Source organism: Phalaenopsis equestris, unplaced genomic scaffold, assembly GCF_001263595.1.
Source record: "Phalaenopsis equestris unplaced genomic scaffold, ASM126359v1 Scaffold000287, whole genome shotgun sequence".
Classification (NCBI taxonomy): Eukaryota; Viridiplantae; Streptophyta; class Magnoliopsida; order Asparagales; family Orchidaceae; genus Phalaenopsis; species Phalaenopsis equestris.
The window spans coordinates 2,335,310-2,351,353 of NW_018164729.1; the positions used below are offsets into that span (position 1 = coordinate 2,335,310).

The 16,044-nt window shown below is 36.7% G+C and overlaps 2 protein-coding genes across 2 annotated transcripts; both read left to right on the forward strand.

Annotated features, from left to right (window-relative positions):
* Nucleotides 1-291: 291 nt before the first annotated feature.
* Nucleotides 292-7,606, forward strand: LOC110025081 (uncharacterized membrane protein At3g27390). Its single transcript, XM_020725344.1, has 8 exons — nucleotides 292-643; nucleotides 741-849; nucleotides 3,092-3,287; nucleotides 3,388-3,521; nucleotides 4,273-4,668; nucleotides 5,004-5,178; nucleotides 6,431-6,876; nucleotides 7,004-7,606. Exons 1-8 carry the CDS (start codon nucleotides 493-495, stop codon nucleotides 7,173-7,175), a joined length of 1,779 nt encoding a protein of 592 aa, XP_020581003.1. The 5' UTR covers nucleotides 292-492; the 3' UTR covers nucleotides 7,176-7,606.
* A 6,552-nt stretch (nucleotides 7,607-14,158) lies between these two features.
* On the forward strand, nucleotides 14,159-15,641 carry LOC110025054 (BRI1 kinase inhibitor 1-like). Its single transcript, XM_020725316.1, has 2 exons — nucleotides 14,159-14,545; nucleotides 15,109-15,641. Exons 1-2 carry the CDS (start codon nucleotides 14,166-14,168, stop codon nucleotides 15,581-15,583), a joined length of 855 nt encoding a protein of 284 aa, XP_020580975.1. The 5' UTR covers nucleotides 14,159-14,165; the 3' UTR covers nucleotides 15,584-15,641.
* The last annotated feature ends 403 nt before the right edge of the window (nucleotides 15,642-16,044 follow it).

Here is a 16,044-nt window from a genome sequence, read left to right on the forward strand (position 1 = left end):
AACGAAAAAAATTTGTTCGCGTTCGTCTCGTTTACTTATCGAACGAATCGAATACGAACTCATTGACGAACTGAACACGAACTGTTCGCGAACAACGATCTTTTTTTGACAGCTTTTTGACCTCTTTAAAATTACAAAATTTAACCGGATGATTTGTCCCATAAAATAATAATATATTAATTTTCATAAATATAACAAATACTTCTATACTTTTTTAAAATTTGACAATTTTGAAGAAAGGGGTGATAACTGATAACCATTACAACGGTCCACAATGTCAACGGTAAAAGCCGCCGCCGTCTCTTTTGAAAGACCTTACCTTTTCCGGCTGCTCTTTATCCACCAATTCACACTAATCACACGCAAAGCTCATTTCTTTCTTTCTTCTCACCATCTCCCACTGCTCCCCGCTTCGAACCTCCCGCTCTCTTTCTCTATATTCGTAGTCTCCGACCATTCTATGCCGTTATCACAGCCGGCGCTCCGGCGAGGATGTCGTCGACCCCCGCGCGGCCGTTAGATTCGATGAATCGATGGATTCGAGAGAACTACGCTGCTCCGATTGATTCTATCAAGTTTTTATTTAGGATTGCCTACGTAGCCTTCGCCTTCTGCTCTGCGCTTTTGATCGGAGCGCTTAAAGGTCTGTAAATCTCAAAAAAAACAACCCTTCTTTTTTGCTTTCGAACAAACCCTAGAAATAAAAATTTGTGCTTTCTTGGAATTTTTTGTTGTTGCAGGGATAGTGGTCGGACCGATAGCGGGTTTGCTGCTGATTTTGGGGAATATTGGAGTAATTCTCGGTCTCTTTCCCGCTCATGTAGCCTGGACACTCTACTCCATCATCAAGTGAGCTTTGTTCTTCAAATATTTCTTCCTTTTGCTTCATTTTTTCTCTTTTTGCTGCAATGTAAATTCAAGTGAGCAAATGGGCTCTAAGTGCAGGATTTTATGCTCTGCAAGTTTTGTGTTTTCTTGATTGAATATGCTTCTCCTTGTAAAATATATAACTTCTGGATTTTTTCTGTAAATTTTTGCTGTATTTCATTTGATTATTTGCTATAATACTGGAAATTGAGCTAGCCTAGATAGAACATATAACAGTGTTTTTTTTTTTATTTTTTTTTATTATTTTTTTTTATTTCTCGTGGCACTGGCACTTTTGATCTTGTTTTCTTGCAGATGAATTTATATTTGCTTATGTGCAATAAATTTTTTTTGGATATATGTTAGAAGTCAGGCCATCTTCCATGCCTAATAAAGTCAACAGCAATATTATTGGAAAGTAGATGAGTTTTCTGATTAAAATATAAAACAAACTGCTTGGGACATATATAGTATATATAGTATGGGCCCTTAGGATGAAAAGTCAATAAGTTGTGGTGTCGTTTTAGATTCCAGCTGGGGCTGTGGAATTAATTTTTTACAGGGATCCATGTGGCAATTATTATTTTCAAATAAGATATTCATATTTTCAAAACACTAAGGGGGAAGTTTCGTTTTTTTTTTAATGTTTTGATTTAAAAAAAAAAAAAAAATGTAGGAAATTTTAAAGGTATTATTTTTATTTTTATTGAACGAACTGATTTGATTGATTTGAGTAGATCTAAAGCTAAATATATTTTCACTTATGATATTTTTTTTTTTTGTGGATTAGACTGGAGAGAGAGTTCAGGAAAAAAAAAATCATTTATGGAGATCAACTTTAAAATTTAAAGGCTTTCCATTGATCTAAACTGAATACATGGAATGTATTAGTAGCAGTGGATCGAGTGGCGGGGTTTTGACAATTGGCGATCAAGTTATTGCAAAGAGTGGACGTTTTAGATATCTCGGGTCTATTGTTCAAAGTGAAGCTGATATAGATGGGGATGTTACTTGTAGAACTCAAGCTGGATGGTTGAAGTGGAGGAGTGCGTCAGACATATTGCGTGATAGAAAAGTGTCGCTTAGGCTTAAAAGGAAAATTTTATAAGATGGTGGAGAACTTGCAATGCTTTATGTTGCAGAATGTTGGCCTCTAAAAGAGAAGCATAAAATTAAGTTAAGTGTTACTGAGATGAGAATGCTCAGGTGGCTGAGTGACTTGACACTTAAAGATAAAATGTGAAATGAATATATCCATAAAAAGATTGGAGTAGCTCCAGTGATGAATAAGATCAATTAGAGAGAGTCGCCTTAGATGGTCTGGTCAAGTTAAACTCCAACCATTTGATGACCTTGTTAGGAGAGCAAATATCTAGATCTGACTTATCTCAAGAAAGGTAGAGGTAGACCTAATAAGACCGGGGCATGTTAACTGAAAATATGACACTCAATTGGATTCGCGTGGCCGACCACACTTAATGGAATAAAGGCTTGTTATTGTATTGTATAAATTGATTTATATGATGATGGTAACCAACAAGATCTTCATGTGAAAATCATTATTTTGAAATAAGATATTCATATTGCCAAAACACTAACCGACTGTTTAAGTTTTTTTTTTTTTGTTTATATTCTGATTTAAAATAAAACATGTTTGATGTATTGAAAATATGCATTTATTTTAATTGAATAAATTGATTTATGTTGTGATGATAGTGGTCATTACCAAAACAACTGCGGTGGCTAGTAAGACAATAATAACTCTAACGAAGTGGTGGATGGTGCCATAGCAATGGGCGGTAGTGGCAGTTGTTATTAAACAAACTCAAAACTGCTAAAATATATTTCGTGTGTTTTTAAAAATAAATTCATTTATTCTAAAAAATAATAAAAAAAATGTGAAAAATACTTTTAGTAGGCATGTTTTTAAAATAATAGAAAAACAAATTAAAAGCAAAAAATAAAAATGATCTCAATTAAGCCCTACGAACATTCACATTTAAAGTCAGTTTGAGAGGCTTTGCTTTGCATTTCCTTCACAGATATTATGCTAAAATGTGGAGCCGAATTGCAGAGGAATGATGGCAAAAAAACTTTTGAACAGAATAATATTGTCATATCTACCCTTCCCACTCTGTATTATCAATCACGCAGAAATAAAAATACACTCTTTATACAGCGCAATTGCTTTCTACAGGTGTCTTGAACTTTGCTTTATTTGCAGGACTAGTCGGATCAATGCGGCTCTTAAATTGGCTGTTCTCTTCGCTCTTCCAATATTATCTTGCCTGTGGTTAGCTCTTAGCATCGCCGGGAGCATCCTCATAGGAATTGGCTATGGTTTCTTCGCTCCATTGGTATCCACTTTTGAGGCTTTCCGGCACAACACTGAAATGAAGAAGTTTCTCCATAGCATTGTGGTAAGCAAAAAAAAAAGTTTTGTTTTGTTTTTTTCATGTTTTCTGGTTCAATTCAGTTCCAGTGATCAACAGTTTTTAGACCTGCTTGAATATCAAATAGGATGGAACATGGGGAACCATCAAAGGGAGCTGCACAGTGGTTAGAGATTTTGCGGACTTTTGCTACCATTCGTATCCTCTTTACTTGAAAGAGTTTCGGGAAAGCACTAGCGAACAACACACTTACTCTATAAGGTAAAAATTAAGGAAGATTTACATGCATATCACTCACTTATGTTGTATTTATATGTATCTAACACCTAAACTTCAATTTTTACATATATGAAAAGGTGTATTTCACCTTTTCAAACTTAAAATAGTGGTATTTTTGATGTGACACAAAAGATTTGAGTTGTCTAAATGTAGAAGTTAAAGTTTAGATGTTAGATATGTAAATAAATAAGAATTAGATGGTATGTATGTAAATGCGCTAAGTTGATTATAATAGTCATGGAGTTCTCATTCTTTAGGTTGCAGTGATAAGTACCTGCAATCAGTTTTCAAATCAATAATTCCTAAGTTTATATGGTTACTTGCTCGTCTAGCTTATGTTTATAAGCTTGATCATTTGAGCAGTTAGTAACTCTTTTGAAAACATTGCTAAACAATCAGTGATTTTTTGGAAGATTTATACATACATACCACTCAATTCCTTTGTATTTATATATCTAGCACCTAAACTTTGATTGTTTTTTAGCACCTTACCTATGCATGAAAAGCTGTATTTCACTTTTTAAAAGTTTAAATAGTGATATTTTTTATATGTAAATAGTGATATTTATATGATTTGAGAGGCTTGGATGGTATAAATGTACAAGTCGAAGTGTTAGATATGTAAATGCATAACAATCACTTAACAAAAATTGCATATAAATATTCACCAAAAATGAACCAATTCATACAAAAGTTGGATTCCTAAATATTTTGTTTTCCAAACCTTTTGCAGGTTGGTAGAGATTCCAAAATGTATTGTTGTGGGTTTGGTGGGATTGATTGTGGATGTCCCACTTTACACCATCATAGCATTGTTAAAAAGTCCATACATGCTTTTTAAGGGCTGGCAAAGGTTGCTTCATGACGTTATAAGTCGAGAAGGCCTATTCCTTGAAACGGCTTGCGTGCCTGTTGCTGGTTTGGCCTTTCTCGTTTGGCCTCTCATTGTTGTCGGGAGCATTCTTTTGGCTATTTTATCAAGCATCTTTGTTGGTTTGTATGGTTCGATAGTTGTATATAAGGAAAGATCTTTTAGAAGGGGAGTTGCTTATGTTGTCGCCATTGTTGCCGAGTTTGATGAATACACGAACGATTGGCTGTATCTACGAGAAGGTTCTCTTCTTCCAAAGTAATTGGTCTATCATCATCTTCTTCGCATACTTACAAGCCTAATAGATATGACATGAAAATATATAAGGGGCATTTACCTACATAATACACAATTCTTATGATTTACATGTCCCACACCTAAACTTTTATATTTACACGCAGCATTCAAACCATTAATATCACGTAAAAAATAAAACTACTCGCACTTTTTAAATAAGAAATATATTTTTCATGCATAGGTTAAAGCACCAAAATGTTATGCATGTAATTGTGAAAGCGCATGTAAATTTCTCAAAATATAAGTGTAGAAATTATTTCTTCTTTTGATGGAATTGATTTTGATTGCTTGAACAGGCCAAAATACCAACAAAGGAGTAGATCTTACTCATCGGAATCTTCAGTAGGAGCGAGCATGAGAAGAGGAGTAAAGAATGGTTCTGTCCGTCAAGATGCGCCCGCACTGTTTGTGCCTACCTTGGCCCCTTCTAGATCTGTTAGAGAGACAATCCAAGAAGTGAAGATGGTGCAGGTGGGTTTCCATACCTCGTATCAATTTATTTTGAGTTTGTATTGATATGTAAATGTAGAGCTACAATAAAATGAGTTTATAAGCGTATTGCAGATACAACAATGTTCCTGCATTACAATAAGAGCACGAGGGTCTAAAATTTATTGATTTTGCTAGTAACACAGATTTACAATATGAATAAATCAGAACTTCTGGTTGAAATGGTAAGATTTTGGGATGAGAATTTATAGATTTTGTGAATTTTCATGGCATTTAGTATGTTACCAACTAAATATGAGATGTAGAATGCATGAAGCGCAATCTTGTAATTGTGAGATCTTAGGGTCCTATCGCTAAAATGGTGGATTTAGGTGTGTGCAGGACATATGGAAGCAGTTTTCAGCACTGTTATATATTAATCATGTAGACTTAGTTGCAACACCTCATCAAAATGATTAAGCATATCCCACTGACTTTAATCAAGCACATTTAAATCATTCTAATCATTAACCCAATTTAAAAATTCCATAAGACCACATCTTTCATTGAATGTAATAATATAATGTTGAATTTATGATTGTCATATTGTAGTTATTTTGTACCATAGCTCAATAAACTTCATTTAAATTGTATCATTTATGAATTTTTGTTTGCTGATCCAATTAAATGTCCTTGTATTTGATATGATGATACACCATAAGCTCTAATACCTATTTGATGTAGAAGTTGTTAAGGTTTAGGGTCTCTAATGCAACTAAATAATGCAAATTAATGAAATCAAACAAACTGTAGAATTTGCAGTTCTAAACACCACCAATAGAACAACTATTCACTATCTTTTAATGCAATAAAAAAATATGAAAAATATGTCAAAATGTTAAACGAATTGATTAAATCAAAGAACAACGAAAAATTTAAAAGCAACAAAAGCCATGCAAAGACTAAATTTACACTGCAAAAATGATTCCAATTTGAAGACGATCTTACTAGAATCAATCATATTTTTGCTCAAAAGATAATAAAAATCAACAAGGAGACAACTTTCCTGAAAGTAAGTTTGCCAATTTACAATGCCCTCAAACAAATCAACATTCAACAAATCACCATTCTTTTTTAATTTATTTTGCATAGGAATTCGCATTAACGCATATGTCTAGTTTTGTTTCATTTCCATTACTTGACATTAAAAAACACCCTTTCGAACCAAAATCTTTTTTTTCTCTTGGTGCATGTTTATCGATAATTTCTGAATTTCCAGAATTTTAATCGACAGATATGGGAGGAGTGGATGAAGTGCATCGAACTACGGGGCAAAGAAGTCATCGATGCAAATATAGTTACTGAATTTGAGCTGACTGAATGGCTAAAGGCTAAAGAAGCCAAACATGATATTATTGGTTTAGGTTTGCCTGCTTATGCATTTTTGCACTCTTTGCTATATTCTATTGAGGCTGGTTCCAATGGACTACTGTTGAGCAATGGCATCGAAGTCAACCACCAAAACCGGCCCCACGAGCGGCTTTTAGATTGGTTTTTCCACCCTGTTATGGTACTCAAGGAGCAAATCAAGGTCATTAAATTGGAGGTGGAGGAGGTGAGGTTTCTGGAGAAGTTGGTTCTTTTTAATGGCGATAATGTGAGCATGCAATCATGGGAGAATGGATCTGTGGCTCCCCAAGATGCTCTAAAGACGGCTCAAATACAGGCTATTAGCCGGAGGTACGAGTTTTATAAACAATTGCATTAATATTCTTACTTACGCGCACATAGACTCAAACACATAATGCATCGCCCGAATCTCTACTGTATGCAAAATGAATTTTGATGCAATATTAAATACTGGTAGGCTGGTGGGCATGAGCAGAACTATCACAAAATTTCCAACTTACAGAAGAAAATACAGACACGTAGTGAAGACTCTGATTGCATACTGCCAAGAGAATGAAGTCCCAGGCTCCACAAAAATGCAGTCCAACAGATCAGCATCCTCAGCTGAGATTGCTCCACCTGATGTCTAGCCTTTTTCTTGTGTCATCTAACTTCATCTCTCTATATATATATATATGTAAAACGTCAAAATACTCCCGTTACAGTTTGCATGAGGTCATTCTAGTCCCAAAATTTATAATAGTGCTAAATTAGTCGCCAAATTCTTTAAATTGGGACTGAAATAGTTCTCCGTGAGAACTATTTCAACCCATGTTGAAAAAGTTTGGGACAAATTGATGCTTTTATAGACTTTGGGACTAAATGACTGCCTGCAAAAAAATCAGGGGACTATTTTAACCCTTTTCATATGTAACATTCATTGCTTGTGTTAGTTTTGAATATTTGTTTGGTTTTATTCAACACAGGAGTGAGTGTAAATAGCATTGCAGTGTGAAATAGAGGGATTGTTGAGATCCAGCTTTGTATGTAGACACTTTTTTGTTTTTTGTTTTATTTTTTTGTTATTTGACTGAGTAAATTTGAATCATTAAGGTTGAAGTAATTGAAATTTTTAGCAGATTTTTTGCTTGTTTATGTTTATGATTTTACATATTTGTTGTTATAAAATGCCCCCTCCTAAAATCTATAAATAAGTTTAATTTCTATACATTTTTTGGTATATTTTTATAAATGAAAACTCAACATTTTAAAGAGAATTTCATAGTTCTAACATTCTCTGGAATCTCCAATGAATTGTATCTTTTAGATGTCAATTTGAATTTCTCTTTCATTTTGTCGGTCGTTCAACTTTCTTTGGTTGCAGGAGAAGAGTTTATGTCGGTAGGGTTAGAACCTTGTGATGCCTTGGGCGTGCAATCGACTCTCCTGAAATTTACAATTTCTTTATATAAACAGTAGAATTTAATTATTTTTTTCTGATGTAGTTAAGTTTAGACAATTTTGTAACTTTGCATCTCTTCGTAGATTTATTGTTTTGCTCAATATTTGAAAAAATAGATATTTGGTGATTTTGCATCCCACTCCCTAAAAATGAATGTTAGTTCTACCCCTGTGCCGACTGTCCATCGACCGATAATTATTGTAGCACATCTTTGACCGAGGTTCATCATCTCCTATTGTTTGAACCAACAATCACCGTTGCCCTTCATCAAATCAATGCCGAGCAGTGATTAATAATGTCATAATTTTAGTGACATGAACATGCATTATTCACACTCAAGAAGAGCGAGTGACTAAGAAAATGTGATTAAAATATTAAAATTATGGGCAATAGTGAAATACTTAAATTAGATATTCTAATCACCTTTTTTTTCAAGCTGTTCATACTTGTAGCGTCTTAATATAGACTTTATAAATGGAATGAATATAATGTATGCCTAAAAGAAGGCCCACTTGATGTCAATATGCTATTGTCAATAACAATTCACATTGGAATGGTTATTCTGAAAAGGAAAAGCATTGAACCACACAGAAAAATCCAAACTCTCACAATTGATTGGTGTTTCCAAATTAAATTTGGAACATTCAATCCCAATAAAAATTTTGATCCAACTTTTCAACCATATATATATATATATATATTTATTTATATATGAGTGGAAGCCTGAGCACCATAGAAACAGGATCTTGATGGGAGATAAATAAATTTATTTGACAAAGAATAAAGTTTTTATATAATTTAATATCTTAAAATTTTTATATATTTGAATAAAAACTATGAATAGTTAATTTTTAGATCACTTGAATTTAGTTCTAAATAAATTTTTCATTAAGATGATGTGGCTTGACAAGTTGATCTAGTTTATGTGAACTGTGCAATTGATGAGTTTAAATAGATTTAGGGTCTATTTAAGGCAACAATAATTATTTGAAGAAGCAGACGTGTAATAGTTGTAGAATAAGTTACTTTGGGAAAGCTTTTGTTGGTGAAGTTGGGTGTCAGTTTGGTTCGCTCAACTATGCATAAACTGTGTTTCTTGAATATTTTATTAAGATTTTGTAGGAAATTTAGAATTTTAAATCCTAATGAGCTTATGTTTCATTCGTGATTCCCATATAAGCCACACTTGAAAAAGGGTGAAACAACCAAACATCCAAGCATGCAAGAAAGCCGATAATGTAAGGCGGATAAGATAATAAGAAAGGTCGGTGCCACTTGGTCGACAACATATCTCAGAAAAAAAAAGAGCGGACAAACTTTGTACATACATGTCTGGCCTTAATTTTATACATCAATATCAAATACAGAATTAAGATACGTGACACAAGCTGCTGCGCCTGGTCCATCGCCTTATGGTTCCTAAGACAAAATACCTTGAAACACGTGCATATATTTTATTTCCACTAAAGAACTCTCCTTAGGATTCTAAAACATGCATAAGAAAATTAAAAAAAAATATTCGACCTGCATGAAAATATGTTAGCACAAAAAAACTATATGCACGTAATGTATTTGAGCCATGCTTAGTGAGGGAACTAAGAAGAAACTACAAGCAAAAGTTAGCAAGTAAATCATCACTTGCTCCCCTTTTTATTGTACATATGTGTGTGCATACATATGACATGGCTCCATGTAAAAAACTGACATAATATACTACCATGCATATCAAACATCCCCATACATAAGCACACCAAAAGCACTAAAGTTTCACTTGGTTAGAACAAACAAGTCAACAGAAAACTATAGCCAGAGACATCAAATATACAACATAATATCTTAGTCCTAGCCTAACACACCATCTAACTAAGTGTCATAACTAGCTTCTAAGCGCACAGGGTAAAGTCTCCGATTACTGTATAACTTTGACGAGGTCGCCACATTGACCCTGTCCTAAAGATCTAAGGGATCTAAAACACATCATAAGAAAGGGGTGACATTTAAAAGAGGTTGCCTCATATATGACCTAACATTTATAAAATTAATGTAAGGTGGATAATACTTATAGTAGCAAAAAATATCTATTTTCTTGTACTTTAAAATAACAAACCATAAAATGTGGTTCTGTGATGCATGTGGCGTACTTTAGAGTCTTAGATTTTTAGTGCAGTCATACTATTTGTTGCTCGTTATACAGTAACTCACATTGCTCGCTAAGGCATCCTCACGGACAATGCTCGTCAGAGTATCACGACCAACAAATGGTTCACTCTCCTAACGAGTAGGATAAGCCATCAATACGAATGGGAAAGCACCCACATTATGAATGTTCGATCGAAGCACGAAGTAATCACAATGAGTGCCAAAAAGTAAAACACACATAATGCAAATGAATGTAAGGATGCCCACATGCAACATGACACACACAAAAGGGATGGACCGGTAAAACAAGCTACATATGGAATGGAATTACACCTGCCTGGGGGACCCAGAGTGCCATGCGACAATCAGACATCGACTATGAGTGAGTTTGCTTTGAGTAAATAAATACTTATAAAAAGCATTTACACCTTACCCGAGAAGCACTCATCGAGCATACATGCACACAAGCAAGATATGCAACAAATATATGAGAAATGTCAAACATAGAAAATGTAGAAATGTCAAATATGCAACATATAACATACATATGATAGATGTCGAGCATATAACATGCAAATGACACTCAAATGACAAACATGCAAAGATGCAAAGTGCCAAACATACAAAGTCATATGATTCATACGGCTGAGAATCACATACTTAGGTCGACACATATTGTGTCTCATACGAGTTCAGGGGCTCTGAAGCATAACTTGTATTTAACATGATGTGAAATACCCCACGACACTGTGGGCGGTTTCATGGGGAATGAGGCATGTGACTAGACATGTGAGTCATCTCCTCGCAAAATGTGAAAGTGTCTATTTTTCGTGCATACGATAACACATGTAAAGAAAATACTCACGAGTGTGGGTGCTCAAAGAGACACCACAAGGTGGAGGTGCTCAGAGAGATACCCTAAATAAGGATGCTCAAGGAGACATCAAAGACATGCCATGTGCAAAACATATACATCAAGCATATTTTACATGAAATGAAATAAATCATAATTATCATGTCAAAATGATTTTTCATACACATTCAGAGAAAACATGCACATGCAAGAAAACATACAAGCATGAAGTGATCATTCGGTCGAGTCGTAGCGGCCGATCAAACCAAAAAGGTGGGTTGATCGATCCAGGATGATCGATCAGACTCGAAAGAGTGGGTGATCTGCCAGGTACGACCAATCGATCAAAGTATTACAGTTGATCGAACCCAAAGGTCGCCTGGGCAGCCAATCTAGCATGAGAAGTAGGGTGATTAGGCTGGGACGATCGATCATGCCTAGAAAATAAGGCAATTAGACTGGGATGACTGATTAGACCCAAAGCAGGTGATCAACGCAAGGCAGTCGATCAAACCCAAAAGATCAAGCGATCGGGCTGGGTCGTCCGACTTAGCCCAAAAAATGGGTCGATCGGGACATTACAACCGACTGAACCTAAAGCAGATGATTGATGTGGGGCAGTCGATTGAACTCAAAGGATCTGGTGATTGGGTCGGGGGCGACCGGTCGAACCCAGAAAATAGGTTGATCGAGCTGGGATGGCCAACCAGATCTTAAGCAGGTGATCAATGCGGGACGATCGATTGAACCCGAAGGATGGAGTGACCAGGCCAGGGCGACTGATGAAGATAGCTTGATCAGGTCAAGACGACAGATAAGACCCAAAGTGATCGAGTGATCGGGTCGAGGAGGCCATCAAGCGATCAGGCTGGGCCGTCTGATCTAGCCCAAAAATGGGTCAATCGGGTCGGGATGACCGATTGAACCCAAAGCAGGTGATTGATGTGGGGCGTTCGATTCAAAGGATTGGGTGATTGGGTCGGGGGCTTTCGATTAAACCCAAAAAATAGGTTGATCGAGCTGGGATGGCCGAACAGATCTTAAGCAAGTGATCAACACGAGGTAGTCGATTGAACCCAAAGATCGTGCGATCGGGCCAGGGCGGCTGATCTAATTCAGAAAATAGATTGGTCAGATCAAGTCGACTGATAAGTCCCAAAGTGATATGAAAAATAGGTCGATTGGGTCGTGGCAATTGATTAGGCTCAAAGTGATGAGTCGATCATGTCGGGCCAGCTGATTGAACCGAAATGCTCACGAGATCAATGATGCGATATGCGACATGATCCACATAGAAAAATGTAACAAATGTACACACTTATGCAATGCAACCCAAAACTCTCGACAACACATTAAACTCATCTTGAAGACCTATTGTAGGTTTTAGGGTTGAATCGATGGAGGAGGTGTCAATGTCATATTGCATGAAGCAACGTGACCTTGCCACTCATTAGCCCGACATAGAGAAAAGGATTTAATTACGATGAGAACTCTTTGTGATTATGCGAATGACGACCAAAGGGGTGTCGTCATTCGCTCGATCATTTGATTTCACTTGTCCATCAAAGTGAAATCGTCGAACAAATGACAAGATTGACCAATCTAGTATTTTATGGGATTTTGGTGCTAGGGCTCAAGGGTAAATCACTCGGATTCATATGGGAAAATCCACGAAGGCCCCTAACCTATCGATCTCCTATAATCACAACAAACAACCAGGTCTAAGGGCTCTAAAACATGAAAAATGCGAAGTTTAAGGGGGTTATATTGTTGCTTTGGTTGATAGAAGGCCAGTCATTGCTCGGGAAGAAGCTCTCTTCATCACGAAGAGATTTCGATGCTCCAAGCACCAACCACCACTCCCCTTGGTGGTGGAATTTTCCGGCGCCAACACAACACCACATGTCTCTCTTCCTCTCTGTTTCTTGGACCGAGATTGTGATCGAGAAAAAAATGAGAGATGAAGAAGAAGGAAGGAAAATAGAGAGGAGGAGGAAGAAGAAGAAGAATGGAAAAAGCAAACTCTTTGAAATTCTCTAAGCACTCCTGTGATTGCTCCTGTTTGCCTCATTCGACAATGCACTAGATAACTCACATGCCATTTTTAGTTTTAAAACCGGTTCAACTGCTCATCCCACCGGTGGGACGACGTCATGGTGGAAAACGAGAGACCCTGAAGTGAGCTGAAAAAGAAATGATTGAAGAGTGTCGCGTCACCATGCCACAAACGGGGCATGGTCACGCATGGGCGTGGTCACATCCCCATGTAGGCGTGGCCACGCCTAGGTGTTGTCACTCCTACCTTGTTAGGGGGCTGTTTTATGGTTTTGATGATTTAGACCTCGTGAAAAGACTTCAAAAGTTTTCCTGAAGCATAAATAATGTTTCAGACGCATTCTCACTGTTTATTTCGCCATCCAGAGTCATGAAATGGATAATTCTTCAAGAGTATTTGTTTGTGCTGCTGTTGGCTTCATTTTTAACGAGGTCAGTTTCTCTTCTTTAGGAGCTTGAGATCTAGCCACAAAACTTTTTTGTTGATTATCCTAGAGGACTTAGTACATGGAGCCCTCCCACATAAAATTCCAAACAGTGCGCGACCATGTTGTTGGCACATCAAACAAATCTTCTCCAAAGACCTGTAACCAGCCGACCGATCCTCCTATGGGGGAAGCGGCTGGAGCCTCTTTATCCGAGAGGCAAGAACCTTCTGGTACTCTGTCATTGGCTAAGGGAAGGAGGGCTGCGACTAACATATGTATATGATATAAAAGATTATAAGGTGAACCTTGCACTGAAAATATTCCATACTCATGATCTTGAATATTAATACAACTACTAATCAGCTGATATACATTCAATTGTTGTCATGCAACCCTAACAAATAAAAATAATTATTACCACACAGTGAGAAATTATGCTGTCTAATATAAAAAATAATAAAATTATAAAAATATTATCTATCATAAGGTGGAACTTTCTATGCTTTATATTGATATGAGACTATTCCTCCATAGTTGAACTTCCAGCTTAGTAAAGCCCAAGTCGCACTTGACTTGCGCTTGACCTCAATTAATTCCAATATAAATATAACAAAATAATTTTTCAATTTATTTTCATTTTCTTAAAAAGTATCTCGCTATATATTGATTTCCTTCACAGATTGTCCGTCTCCCCCCTATAACCATGGAAAGCCAATCCTACCCAAAGAAAGCAGAGAAGCCGGAAACAGAGTCCACCTCACCGGTGCCACCTCCGCTGACGACGGAATCACCACCACCACCACCACCACCACCTCCTCGTCCTTGCTTATCCTCATCCCCATCCCACGAATTCTCCTTCACAATCTCTCTCCACGCTCCCAACTCCATCTCAGGCACAAACACCGCCGGCGGCGGCGGCAAGCTCAGCAATTCTTCGTCTTCTTGTCTAAACTTCGACCTCTCGCCGGCTGACGACATCTTCTTCAACGGTCGCCTCCTGCCCCTCCACTTCGTCGCTCATCGCCTCTCCGACTCCTCCATACAAAGCACCAATTTCCCTCCCCTCAGCCCCATCGAAACACTGTACGTGCAAGCTTTTAGTTATAATATTGAGTTAAAATCGCATTTAAATTTCTTTTTTTCCTTTTTAATATGATTGATTATTAAAATTTCCTTCTTAATTTTGATTATGAAGTTAAAAAAATATAACTTTTGCTTTTATAATTAAAAGTTATCAAAAAAATTAAAAATTAAATCTTTCTTCCTGTCTCATGTCTCTTTACCATATAAATTCGAATTTAAGGATTTCTTATTTTCATCCCTCATGAATTCATCTCCATAGTAATTCAAGCCGCAGCCAAGCAGCCAAACAGCCCTTTAATGTCTATAAAAACCATTTTTTTTAATTAAATAATATATTCCGAATCCAGGAGTTCATAAATCATAACATATTTCTTATTAAAAAAATAGTGAAATGAATATCTTTAATTATATTTTTAGTCGCACCGGTATTACTTTTATAATTAAATGCAAAACGCGTGATGAGAAAATAATTTTACTGACTTTAAATATCAATTAAAAAAATACTATTATTTTAAACTTTATAATTAAAAACAAGAGCAGTTATAACTAAAAAATTCTTCCAGTGAGGCCAACTACACCACCGCCGGCGGTGCCGGCACCGGCGCCTTCGCCGCCGTTCCTACCTCAGTCCACAGTGGCCGTAGAAGTGCTCCCATAGCCTTCCCCTTCTATTGGCTCCGAAAGCGGCTGAGAAAAAAAGACGGCGAAGAAAACAGATTGGATGAAAAGCAGAGAAAGAAGAAGTTGTTGGACTTCGCCCTCTTATGGAAGAAATATACAAGCTTGGTGGAACAGTTTCTCCTCTTGAAGGATTGGAGAGAGAAGAGGGAGATAAGGCGGAGTACTCAGTTTTCCTTCCATGGTGAAGGCCGGCAGCGGGGCTGGCAAGAAGGGTTGTCGGCTCCGGCGTCCATTCGGACGTCGCCCGCAAACAGCAGCCTCCTTGTTACGCCATCAACGACTAACTTCTCATCAGAGGAGCTAAATAATGCTATTCAGGCTGCAATTGTACATTGCAAAAACTCTACTGGAGTTTAAGTGGACTGAGGGTTTATTTTGAGACAGTTGCAACTGTTTGAAAAAGCTGCTGAGCAGCAGTTGTGCGTGGAAGCTATTGCAGGAAAGCTGTGTCTGTTGGTATAGTTATGCAATAATTGTGCTTGAGTTATTTTTGAAAAAAAGACATTTTTGCTCTTGTATTAATGTGTTGCCTATAAGTTGATCATTCAAGGTTGAATAACTCGTACATGAAAATATAAATTACATTCAAAATTCTTAAAAAAAACTCATAAGTTCAAATATTTCATTTAAAACTAAGATCTCACTTAATAGTGAGTAACAAAATAATCAAAATAAAAAATAAACTATTACAACACAATAACCCCAGCCCGTTCGACATAGCACTTTGGTTCAACCGACTACCCTGGCTCGGTCAACCAACCATTTTGGTTCGACCGACCAGGCCCAGTCAAACGATCAATTCGGTCCGACCAATCCCC

Bases quoted from the DNA above. Each gene is read 5' to 3' on its own strand.
- LOC110025081 (XM_020725344.1), top strand. From the start codon at position 493: ATGTCGTCGACCCCCGCGCGGCCGTTAGATTCGATGAATCGATGGATT. The intron at 850-3,091 runs GTGAGCTTTGTT...CTTTATTTGCAG, and splicing joins ACACTCTACTCCATCATCAA to GACTAGTCGGATCAATGCGG. The intron at 6,877-7,003 runs GTACGAGTTTTA...AAATACTGGTAG, and splicing joins ATACAGGCTATTAGCCGGAG to GCTGGTGGGCATGAGCAGAA.
- LOC110025054 (XM_020725316.1), top strand. From the start codon at position 14,166: ATGGAAAGCCAATCCTACCCAAAGAAAGCAGAGAAGCCGGAAACAGAG. The intron at 14,546-15,108 runs GTACGTGCAAGC...AAATTCTTCCAG, and splicing joins CTCAGCCCCATCGAAACACT to TGAGGCCAACTACACCACCG.